Genomic DNA, 12268 nt, shown 5'->3' with positions numbered 1-12268 from the left:
CCAGCTTTACTGAAGTCCTCTTTAAAGCTGAAGCCAGGTCTAACCACCTTAAGCATCGAGCAGACATTTAACTCCTTCCTAAGGCCTTTATAATCTTTATTTCCCAGGAAAAAGAGCCCTCAAGGATTTTGAAAGCTTCATAACTGTGACTAAAATAGGTCTCCCACAGAATGGCAGAAATCCTTAACAGTCTCCAGTTCCTTGTGTGTCGCTGTTCTGATTAGAGCTGGTATCATGCAGCTTTGCCCTTCCTATCTTAGTCCAAATTTGCAAAATAACATATCAAACTCTAACCAAAGATCAGGCATCCTGTATGACCTAATTATTTGGGTATTCATTTGAGCAAAAGACATTGTTACAGGAAGGAAATCAGAGACCAAACACAGGCACATATTTAGATCCATAGCAAGTGTGACACTATCGATTATCAGAAGCTTTATTTCCTATAATTGGTTATCAAAGCACTGGTTAGCCTAAAATTTGCAACTTTTTGATGGAGACAACAACGCCGGCAATGTCTGCGGACTTTCCTTGCTCTTATTTGGTGGGCACACTGCAGGTTTGGGTTTAGGGTTTTTTTTTTAGATATGTACTCTTTGTCATCAACACTCATCAGATAACCAGAACTCGTGCAGGGCTGAGGTAGGTGAAACCAGTGTGACATGGACACTTTGGGATTAAGGAACTACCACATAGATCCTTTCAATAGCAGAAGACTGGAGTTCTCAACTCAGGCCTACATTCCAGTTCATTTGGTTTTAAGGGTATTGTTGCATACAGCCCATGGCCAACCACATCACTTAAGTTTCGTTTTTGTGTCAGGAACTTCAGATAATTGCCAAAAACAGTGCAACTGAAGGTCTACGAAACAAGAGCATACAGGAAAGCAGCTCAGCTGCACTGGTTCTAGGCCTATCTGTTCCTTAACCATTATCCTACTTTGTCAGGTTTGGGTTTTTTATTAGTAGAATAGCAGACCCCTACATAAGTTTTAATTTGATACAATGAGAAAACCAGCATTTTGAGTATTTAACTCTGCATTAGAGAATGCTTTGTGGTATTCAAATGATTAATTCAAAGTTATCTCCTAGCTAGATGCTTTTCTAGAAGTTATTTTCAGGATTCCTAGAGGAATATACAGGTCCTAGAAGAATATACAGGATATCAGAACAAAGAATGTTATGCCCAGCAGCTTGGCTGCTGTTATATCTTACGAGTGCTAAAGGACCACACACTCAGGGGACTGCTAAAACATACAACAAAAACCTGAAATTTGCCAATTTGCCACTCCCAGACTTCAACATGGCCATGAATTCCAGTCCAAAACTCATATGGAGTCCTCCAGAAGGGAAAGAAGTCTTTGCACTTCTACCCATTGCAGCATTATCCTGCTACCAGACATTACAAACATCATGCATCTCCATCACAAGTACTGAAAATTCTCTTGGGCATTTTGACCTCAGCTATTTTGTGATTTTATCATTCTCTCTCTCTAGTCAAGTTCTCCAGGCAGCCTCAAAGGACCAAGTAATTCTGTGGAGGCTGAGCCCCTCTGTACTCTATTTACCTGTCACTTTTAGTTGGGTTTTGGGGGTAATTTGTCTCTTAACAGAGTTTAAAATCCAGCTTAGCTACTATGCTCTTTTCCATGCAACTTAAAGTTTTACTCAAACTTCATTTGAAAAAAAGTTGATTTGACATGTAAAGCATAAAAATTTTCAACCCAGGAGGCCAACATTTTATAAGGTACCAAGTTTTACTTTTATCCAGTGAAGGTTTTAAAAGAGAAAAGCCTAACTACATTAACATAGACAATATATTAAGACACAAAGGAAAGCTTGTAAGAATCCAACAAAATCACTATGGCAGAAAATAAACAAAAATGAAGATATACCTTATTTAACCTTACAAACTATAAAGAAATAACAAGTTCCTTTTTACAAAACTGTTGGAAGACATTCCTTCTAAAACCACACAAAGAGCATTAGCTGTAGATTCTGATAAAGAGCCGTCAAATTCCCCCCCATCCCATCCTTATTCTGAATTTTGCAACACATGGAAATATGCACCATCAGAACTGACCACAAAATGGAAACTTCACACAGTTTAACAAACTTCACTTAACTTAGAGCTGTCAAGATCTTGGCCAACAAGAAATCCTGAGAAATGTAAAGATGTGCAAATAAGGCAAATCCACACCTGACATTTTACACATCTACCTGCCTTCATGTTAAATTTAAAGCAAAGTATTTTTAGAGACTCCACTGAAGAACTCCTAATACATCATTTATTATCAAGGACTTTCTCCTCTTTTCCAAAGCTCTCTTGTTAATAAAAATCTGTACTTCATTTTTAATTACATTTTACTGAAAAAGAAGAGGAAATTATAATTAGATTCTGCATCAGACCTTCAATAGGTGTACTTTGATTTAGACACTGTTCCTACAGTGGGCAGACAGTAATTAAATGATTTCTCACCTTGACTACTCCATCAAAGCCAGGGATCGTGTTGACCTTTGCATTCTTGGCTAACAATTTGCTTTCAATCTTGTCTCCCATAGCTTGAATAGCATGTGTGTCAGGTCCAATGAAGGTGACACCTTCTGATGCCTGCAAAGACAATGAAGATAAAACTTTAAGAGACAAAAATAAAAATCAGCTTTTTCATACACAGATATTGCTATTAACTTTTTTCTCTTTTTGAGCTAGTACAACAAGACTTATAAGGCAGTGATCTCTTTACATAACAACAGAGCAATATATAAATATTTCAGACAGTTCATTAAAAATGTGTATGACCTTGTGAAACTATGTATACACACAGATTCAAAACCCTATAATTAGCATTTGTATAAATCAAAAGCCGGGCCAGAGAAAAATAGCTGCAAGTGGAAGTACTCCAGCCTGGAAGTTAAAAATATCCCTTCAGAAAACAGAGGTTTGTTAATTCACCATTGAAATAACCAAAAATTATTTACAAAGATGCACTTGCCAAATGATAACACAGTTTAAAATTCTATTTCGTACGCATTCCTAAAACCAAACCTCAATGAAACACCACAATGAAAATTCAGTCTTTAGCTCAACAGATAAAAGACCTTGAAAATAAAGCAATAAGTGAAATAATTTCCTGATTCTTTCAGGCAACTTTTCTCCAATAATAATGTGGAAAGCAGTTCACATAAAATGTTCTAATACCTCAACATCAATATGTAGGTAAAACATTGAGCTGCATGTTTCTTCTTCCTGTTTCTCTATGCCAACAATAGACTTCAGCAAAGTTATTCAGATAGAGGCATTTTTTCAAACTTCCTCAGGTCAGTACTACATTAAGTTAAAGACAATTCTATCAGAACTGTTCCCTGAAAGTTACTGATGCAATAGCAAGTACACATGTGTTTCAGGTAACTTTATATCTTTTGTACTGGATGGGGAAAGAGAAGATGAAAGAGGGGTAAGGATGAAACAAAAAAAATTAATTTTTTTTTAAAAATCAAGCCTTGCACAATTTTTCAAAGTTCCATTTATTTTCTTCTTCCCGTTCTAAGACATCTGTAAAATGTCTAAATCCAACTTGTTTCTAGCCAATGGGCAGCTAACTTAATATCACTACTAGCAAAATGGTAAACAGCAGTTTCTTGTATCACAATTCATGCCTTAGTATTTTGTCTTTCTGACACATACTTATGCTACACAAACCATATAGTTACAGTCACTAATGATAAAAAGTCATTTGTTGAAGCTCTGTGTATTTACATGATGGAAGTACATGATCCAATCCCAGAATATAGGAAAAATATGTTTAAGCTGGGAAACATCCTCCTATTTGTGATCTTATAAGAACCAAGAGATCTCAACCTGCTTGGGAGTCACCATCAGCAGCTTCCTAGCAGGACCAGTGTGCCAGCAGCAGCTCTGTGTAGATTATTTCATACCATCCTAGCTAACAGGGAAATAAAGATCATCCAGAAAAGACCAGGTAAGCATTATAGACACACAAGGAAGCTCAGTGCAAGGACACCCAAACCAAATGCAGAGCATCAGGCTCCGCTACATCAAAGGACTGTTAGCTTTGACACACAATGAACCATCTGGGGGTTTATCTCTGCCCACCTATTCTCTACTGCATTGGGATTCTTAGCTTAGCAACTCAGGAATTAACAACTTGATTAATAGCTGTCTTAGAAAGTTGGGAAGACGGTTATACAAAGAAGGGAGAGGAGGACCAAAACAAGGGTGCAGACCCATAATTATGTAGTGCTCAGATCCTTTGGCACTTGAAGAGATCCACTTTTTAAAGGAGAAGGGAAACAAAGCAAGGACTTGATGCATGAAACCACAGTGACACAAAGTTTGGAGCTAACTGTTTCAGAAACAACCTGAAAACTCATACTTCTTCCTCTCTTAAAAAGAGGCAGAAATAGGTACCTGCATACACCTAGAGGCAGGGCAGAGTTCTGTCATCAGACTGTATCACAATCTCAAAAAGCCTTGTGGAAAAGGATCACTTACACACTTGACAAGTGGAGATTCCATCGTCCCTCTTGTATCACTTCTAACCTGGAACACCTTGTTTCCACAGTTTCTGCCACAATACTGGCATTTGCATCCTGACCAGCACTACTTAAAACTTCACCATGTATTGTTTCCTCTCCTCAATTTCCTAGAGTTTACTATCAAAAACATGAGATCTACAGAGGTCAAGATATCAGGTTCAAAACTTTTGCTGCCATAACAGACCATCCCAGACTTGTAGCTTGCAGCCTACTTCCATACTCTTACAGTATTTCTCTTATCTCCTCTTTGTCTTGACAGAAAATGAAAAATCTTCATTCAAACTGGAGGTCACAGGGGAGGATAAAAATTACATTGATGGCATCAGCAAGCATGCACCTCTCCAGCCAAGTGCCCTTAGAGGACATTATGCTTGACCTACTGTCTCATCTCACTGATTTGTGGCATGGACTTCCAAAGTGCCCAGTTCACTCCCTGCTCCTGGTCCAGATAGGTGGATAAGAAGAGAACAGCACCATTCAGGAAAGATTAATGAACCACCTGAGAAGGAACACTGCAGGCCATTTCAAGAAATTAATCTCTGCATCCAATATATTTGTTACATGAATCCTGTAGAGCTGCAGTATTCCACAGGGACACAGCCCATACTACTTACTAAAAATTAAGTACCAGATGATGTGCAGCAGATTCACATTACTCTAATGCAAATATCACCTGTTGAAACCTGTATCTTTGTATTTTTTTAATGCATACTTTTCATAGGTCAGAATTTACAAACTGCTCTTGTCTACATAGACAGCTTTTGGCTTTAATTGCTTCAAACCTTTGTGCCTTACACAGATCAGCTCTTTCATGGTGAACAAGCAGCAGCATAGTACAACCAGCTATTCCCTCATAACATCAGTCACCTGGGGCAGTCACCACAGCCAGCTGTTTCCCCTTCAACAATCTGAAACTAAATAGCTTAACTCAATATGATATCAAAGTACACCTAAAACATGTGATTCTGCAACATCCCCAAATCAAAAATAAGTTAACAAACCTAGGAGGTTCTGCTGGTTTCCAAGCAGTGTGTCTAACCATCTCTTACACAGGAAAGGTGTGCATTCTCTGACATGACTCACAACTAATTTTAGTTAAGCACATTAAAAAATACTTTGTTTAGTAGTGCCTTAAGCTGACAAAGTCTTGCAAGTCTTGCTACAGCAATTTAATACCCCATCACTCAAAGATGCTTGCTCAAGCCCTCTGCCAAAGCTTCTCAGCTTATCACCAGAAAAGTGCCCCAGCTTCTTCATCACCCACACTCACACAATCTGCTAAACAATCCATTCAAAAGTCTACTGCCCAATACTGAAAATACCAAAAACACACCATAAGAAAGAATGCAGTGGCAAACACTTCAGCTCCCACAAAGATTTATCAGTTTGGTCACACACAGACTTGTCAGTGTGGCAGCAAGTACTAAAACCTCTGCTGTACATACACAAGCTTACACACTGCATATCAAACAAGTTCTTCCAAAACTTCTGTTACTCCTCCACACATCCAGCAGAATATTTCAGCCTTGAAGACTAATTATCTGGCTGCAGAAAACACATCAAAAGTTTCACCATAAATATGCACCAGCACTTTGTTTAGAAACATACCTGTGATATCTGTGTATCACTGCTCTACTTTGCATAATCAAAGGTACAGGCAAATAAAAAGGAATATTTTATAGAAGAACAAGTTCATAGAAATTCATGCAAAAAAGTTAATTTTTAGTTGTCTTAAGTATCAGATATTAGAGTTTCCCCCAACAGCCTACTATTTTTGAAAGCAGTAACAACAGGTCTAATGGTCATGCCATAAGGACTGTGAACAGTTTATTCTCCCTTCGTTTTTGTTTGGTGGTTGGCTCTTTTTAAGCCAGACAAAAGCCTTAGTCTACCCTCAGGGAATGCAGGACCCCTAATATAGCAAAAACCAAACACAGTGTCAAAGTACAACAAGCAAAAGCAAGATTTGGAAAATCCTTTTGAGAAGTTCATGATTGAGTTTGTGACCATCACAGTCACAGTCTGTCAAACATCTGACCGCTCTGGGAACAGAGTGGGCCAGACTGACCTATGTTAGTGTAAGTCATCATACCCTCAACATCTGGAAAGGACCTGCCCATCTGATAAACTCCTGTGGACCTGAAGTAATTGAAGAGACAGTCTAGAGGGGCAGTTTCTTTTGCACCTCCTCCTGGAAATTACGAATGTAGATATTCACAATTAGTATATTATACAGTCAGTAGTGGATTCAGTCTCAGTGACAGCCTAAGCAGAACTAAAGATAGAAAGCATGAAGGAGAGGAAACTGCATAAGCAACTTTTACACACGTATACTTGGCAACATATACTCTTCTGTGGGCTTATGAATCTGTGGCAAAGCAGCCAACTCACTGCCAGGCCTCCTGGAGCTGCAGGAAATTATTGAACAGTTCCAACTCAGCTTTAGACAAAACAAGTGATAGTAAAACTTATCCGTTGTCTTTTACTATGTTAGTTATGGACAATTAAACACAGTTTTTGGTGTCCTCATTTGAGCCAAGATACTTGAATCTGCATGTAATATCAGCTTAAGAGGAGCAGCTTCAACCAACAAGGAGAATATGCTATGTACAAAAACAGTGCTATCAAGAATCTTGTGTTTTCTCTTTCAGGACCATTGGATGAGGGGATTTTTCCACTCACAGCATGCTGATGTGGCAAAGCATACTCTGAGTGCTCAGCTGCCTCCAGGTGCAAGAGCCCCCTACAGTTACCTTACCACACAGAAGCAGCGACAATAATGCAGGCTTTGTTCTTGTTCATGCCCTAGTACCTGAAAGGACTAGGTCTAGGGAAGTATTTCTCATCTCTGAGGAAGAAATGGCTGAAAGGCTAGAGAGATCTCAGAAGCATTTGTAGCTGCTCTGCTGTTATTGAAAATAAGCTTTTCTATGTGAACACAGAGCTGGTTTTAAACAAGTTCATGAAACTTACAGGAGAACCCAAACAATCTATTGCAGGCTGCCACTGAATCATAGGTTCTCAAATTCAGACTTACATATGATATTTTCAACTCAGGGTGATATTTACAGAAGACAGTAACAGCCCTCAAGTGACTGAGGCAACCAACCAAGCTCCTCTTTCCTCATCCACTCTCCTTCCCCCGCTGCACATGCCTGCCCACAGTCCTATCTATCCCCCTTCTCTAAAGACAGGCTTAAACACTCTCAGCTGACCTAGCTGACCAACATGGCAGACAACGGTTTATTTCTTGTGTAAGAAACGTTTTCCATCACTTTCACGAGACAAAATGAGCTAATCAGAGAAGCTTAATGGGTATTGAAGGAAAGACCATGAGCTGCTGGTGCATGCAACTGGAAACAACAACCTTCTTTGGGAAGATGGAACATCCTCAAACTCTGAGGTGCTCTGGAGGGTGGTTGCATGCTGCCATATTGACCTGCTCTTCTTCTCAAATCTGCACTACTGTTTTAAGGTTTGTTTTAAAAATCAAACATGATGCTTCTCTGAGGAGCACTGTTTGAGTCACAGAATGGCTGAAGTTTGAAGCATCAAAGCCACTGCTAAAAACAACTCTGGACATGTAGTTTCAAGTATTCCAACTTAAGAGCAGAAGAGAAACAGAAACAAGATTCTGTGGCAGTGAGGTAACAGCAAGATCAGCAAGTGTGGGCAGCACAAGTTACCACATTTACTGAAGAATTTATTGGTAAGATTATGAAGGAGGGTCCATAGATAAGAACTTCAGTAGGAACTTTATCATAGGTCTGGTTTTCAAAGGAGTTCTGTTTTAATGCACAAGTTTGTTCACAGGAGAGACTAGAAAAGGGTTCCATTAAATTCTTATATGCAGCTAATTGATTCTTTCACCATTGTACTCCCTCTTGCCACACAACCAGTCAAGGAGGCAGACCCAAAGGAGAAGGGAACAGGTACAAGTAGTCTGGTATTCACAGTGTTCCAGAAAAATTGGTATCATCCACAAACACAATCCCCCCCACATACAGCTCAGAGATCACCAGAAGGACACAAACCTGAATATGCAGCTGTCTGCAGACACATACAAAGCAGAGCAGATAAGCAGCACACCTCAAAGATGACTGGAATAGACAGCTGGGCCAAAAAGCCTCTAAGTCACATGAGCTAAATGCAGGGCTGAAAAGCTGAGCTGGCAGCAAAAGGAAGGTCCAACAGAGGTACAAACAACCTAGGAAAAAACCAAGCAGAACAGAAAAATCCAGATGAAACATCCAAAGACAGATAAGATTCATGAGTACTAGCAGGGAAAAAGGGGAGAAAAAATCCACTAACACCACCACCAACACAAGCACACTAACATCAGTTGTAAAAGGCAGGTACATAAAACACCTCAGAATTCAGGAACTGTCCATTCAACATTGGGAAGTAATTCCTCAAGGAAATCTACTGTAAGAATATATAATAAGCATCCACCCAATAACTTAGGAAATACTGAACTGGTAAAATACTCTACAATACAATGTGGTGGACATGAAAAATCATCCTGAAGCTTTCTGCTAGATGCACAGACATGACCTATCAGCTCAAATTTTTTGGCCCTGTTGCTGCTATCCTGAAGGCTCAGAATTAAGAGCATACACAGGAGTGGCCAATGATTCATGCTGGCATCAACCTCCAAAATCAGTACCAATAAATGGAAAATTTCATTCTCTGATGTTTAATTTTAAGCTGCAAAGGGCCTGAATCAGTAAAAAGCCTAGGTATTGTCATAAATCATCAAGAGCAGTAACCCTCCAGCAATTCAGTGAAGAAAAGTTTCTTCCAATCTTGTTTACAATGAAAAAAGCAGAACTTCTGAGGATTCCAAAGGATCTTTACAATGCACACACATTTACACCAACACACACGAGAGAAAAGACAACACATACAAGTTGCATCCTTCATTAGAACAAATATTTTTATAAGATGAGTCATGCTGAAGTAAATTAAAGCCTTCTATACAGCTTATAGCCCAGTGAAGACAGTATGCGATGTAAGGAAAAGCACAGATATGTAAGAGGGAAGGGCTGTAGCATCTTACTGTTCCCTGATTACACCTGCCTTTGACTACTGCAGTTACTTCTGCAGAGGTCTGGCTTTTGTATTGTTAGAGGTCTTTGGAAGGAGATGGATTACTACTATCACTTTGAGCTTCAGAAGCACAAGGCAGGTACACTGTGACAGGAAGTAGCCTCAAAAGCAAAATATAAATTGGCAGTTGGCAAAGTAACAGCGCCTGAGGCAACTTGCAGAGGAAGGTGGGAATAAAAAACTGTGCTGCCCAGCCCATCAGATCTCATGGCTTATTCTAAATTCTGCTTCAAAATCAGAACTGTTACTTGGCTCCAAAACACACTACAATGTAGAAGTCAGAACACCCACACAAGCTATGTCACTACCTGTGACACTACATTGCCACTTTAATTATCTTACTCACTGTCTCAAACAGGAGTATGTACTGAAAGAGAAAGTAATACATTGGAAGTGTTTCCTTTGAAAAGAAAAAGCTAGCGGAAAAAAAGGCTTTACCTAAAATCGAACACAGCTGCAAGAAGCTTGTCTTACTTCTTAAAACTGAATTTAAAGAACACTAAAGCATTTTCCAGCCACAACTTAAGAAAAGTAGGAAATTTCTGGGCAGCAATACCCAGAAAAATGAAAACTAGAATACACTCAGTTACTTGAAAATAAGCCAATTGATGCCAGTTCCCATGTTTAACCTTTACCATGGAGAGGGAGATGTGTTAATATGCTCCCATTAAACTATCATTCTAAGAAATATTAACTGGCTTATTTAACTCTTGTATGAGTCTGTTAATGCCTGTCTCCATAGTTTTAAATATGCAGAGGCATGAAAATCCATTAATCAGTTACCAGAAGGGCCAGACAAACTTCTACAGGAGGAAATGAAAATAAGTCTTATACAGGTCCCAAACATGCCTTCCTTAAAGTAGGCTAGGAATAGAATGCAGGAACAGCATATAGTTATTTATAATATATAGAGGGATGGGCATAATTATGCTTTTTAAAATGTAGTATATGTATATTCAAATACTGGAGGTGCAAAGAGAGAACTCAATTTGTTAGACTAATCTAAAGCTCAGCTTTAACAAAAAGCACAGTTGCCAAACCAGTATAAACAATCTAAAGCAACTAAACTCCAGCGTCCAAAAAACATGTACACCACAGAAAAGGTACACAGGTTTATGCCTTCTGCACAAACACCAGGGAGGGGCCAGAGTAACTCTAAATGGTCAGCACTACCTTAAGTACTAATGCCATATGGAAAATCGTTTTTTAAATAAAATTTAAAGTCATCTCCTCTAATTCCACAGAAGTGGTAAATTTACAAAGTCAAAACTAAGAACCATAGTGATCTGTAGACAACATCCTTAACAAGATATAAGTTGTAAACGACTATCACAGATTATACGTAGAAAGAGTAAATGTGCTTGCATTGATCCAATTCTGCATTTTGAAATTAAAAACTCCCCTTTACCAAAAAGTTCATAGCGTTTATTGTAACTTGTAAGTGGAATACATAGCTTCCAATCATACCCTTGCAAGTGAAAAGACGAAGAGCCAGCTTTTTCCAAGGCCTCAAAGCACAAGACACTGAGAACAAGTACTACCTCTGTGGCTCTACACTTACAAGTTTTCACTTTGGATCTGCAAACTGAAGTCTTATTTGATCATTCCACTTTAAAACTATTTAAGGCTTTAGATGGTCTATATATTATATGTTTGTCCAGAACCTAAATGCAATATCGAATTAACTGAGTTCAGAAGCATTTCTCATGTACAAACTATAAAATTTGAACATACAGGAGTTTGCATGACATGCCACTGTAAGTGATTAACTTCACCATATATGAAACACTACACAGACAGCACCCGAGGCACAGAAACTTAGCCCTGGTATGCTAGAAAGAGTTTTGAGTACTCACCTATATCAGTAGTAAGGAATGCCCAGAAAATTTAGGGAGAAACAAACTAAACTTAAGAATTTTCCCTGGATGGTTTCCATATTGCTTTTCTTCATGTCATTGAAACCACCCTTGATTTTTACATGATAAAAGAAATCTGTGGAACTAATCCTAGAAACCTCTTTCTGTTTCCTTGCTTAACACCTCCAGGCGACAGAAAAGACAAAATGCTTCATTTGCATCCTTAAACATTAGAAACTGCGAATGAGCCTTTTCAGCTGCAAATGTTATTGCATCTACATTTCCAGAAGAGAAAGAAGGTTAAACAGCCTACTCAGGTTTATGTTAACTCATCTCTTTTTAGCACCGTGAGCAGCACAAAGAGCAGAAAATGCAGAAGCTTAACAGCAGAACCTCTTTCTTCATTAAGTTCAATTAGATCCTGGCAATGGATATAGCTGCTGATTACAGGAAGATAAAGAGAAGAAATCAGGTATGCACAAAGGAAATAGCAAATCCGAGCATAATCTTAGTCTTCCCGATCATCCAGCCTCAGGAAGACCATTCCATTTTTCATGCAACACAAAATAGTTCCACCAGTTGCATGACCACACAAGATTTCGCCTGATGTAAAAGCAGCATTTATTTAATCATTAATTCAAAATTAGTTTAAAACGTAATATGCCAGGTGTTGCACAAATCCAGTCTGAATATGCTAGCAAGGTAAGAAGGAGTCCCTGCTTATCGATTGGTAAGTACCCCATCTTA

The 12268-nt window shown here is 38.8% G+C and overlaps 1 protein-coding gene across 1 annotated transcript in view; it reads right to left on the bottom strand.

Annotated features, from left to right (window-relative positions):
* The window catches only part of PCCA (propionyl-CoA carboxylase subunit alpha), a 201998-nt gene extending 193305 nt beyond the window's left edge, over window positions 1–8693 (bottom strand). Inside the window, exons 1-2 of the mRNA XM_031059546.1 lie at window positions 8591–8693; window positions 2479–2610 (exon numbers count right to left, since the gene is read on the bottom strand). Of these exons, the coding sequence (XP_030915406.1) occupies window positions 2479–2559 (81 nt within the window). The 5' untranslated portion in view covers window positions 2560–2610; window positions 8591–8693. The remainder of the gene's footprint in view (window positions 1–2478; window positions 2611–8590) is intronic.
* Window positions 8694–12268: the final 3575 nt, after the last annotated feature.

This window comes from Geospiza fortis, unplaced genomic scaffold (assembly GCF_000277835.1).
Source record: "Geospiza fortis unplaced genomic scaffold, GeoFor_1.0 scaffold84, whole genome shotgun sequence".
Taxonomy (NCBI): domain Eukaryota; kingdom Metazoa; phylum Chordata; class Aves; order Passeriformes; family Thraupidae; genus Geospiza; species Geospiza fortis.
The sequence above is the reverse complement of the archived record's forward strand: the minus strand, read 5'-3'. Positions and strand labels throughout refer to the sequence as shown.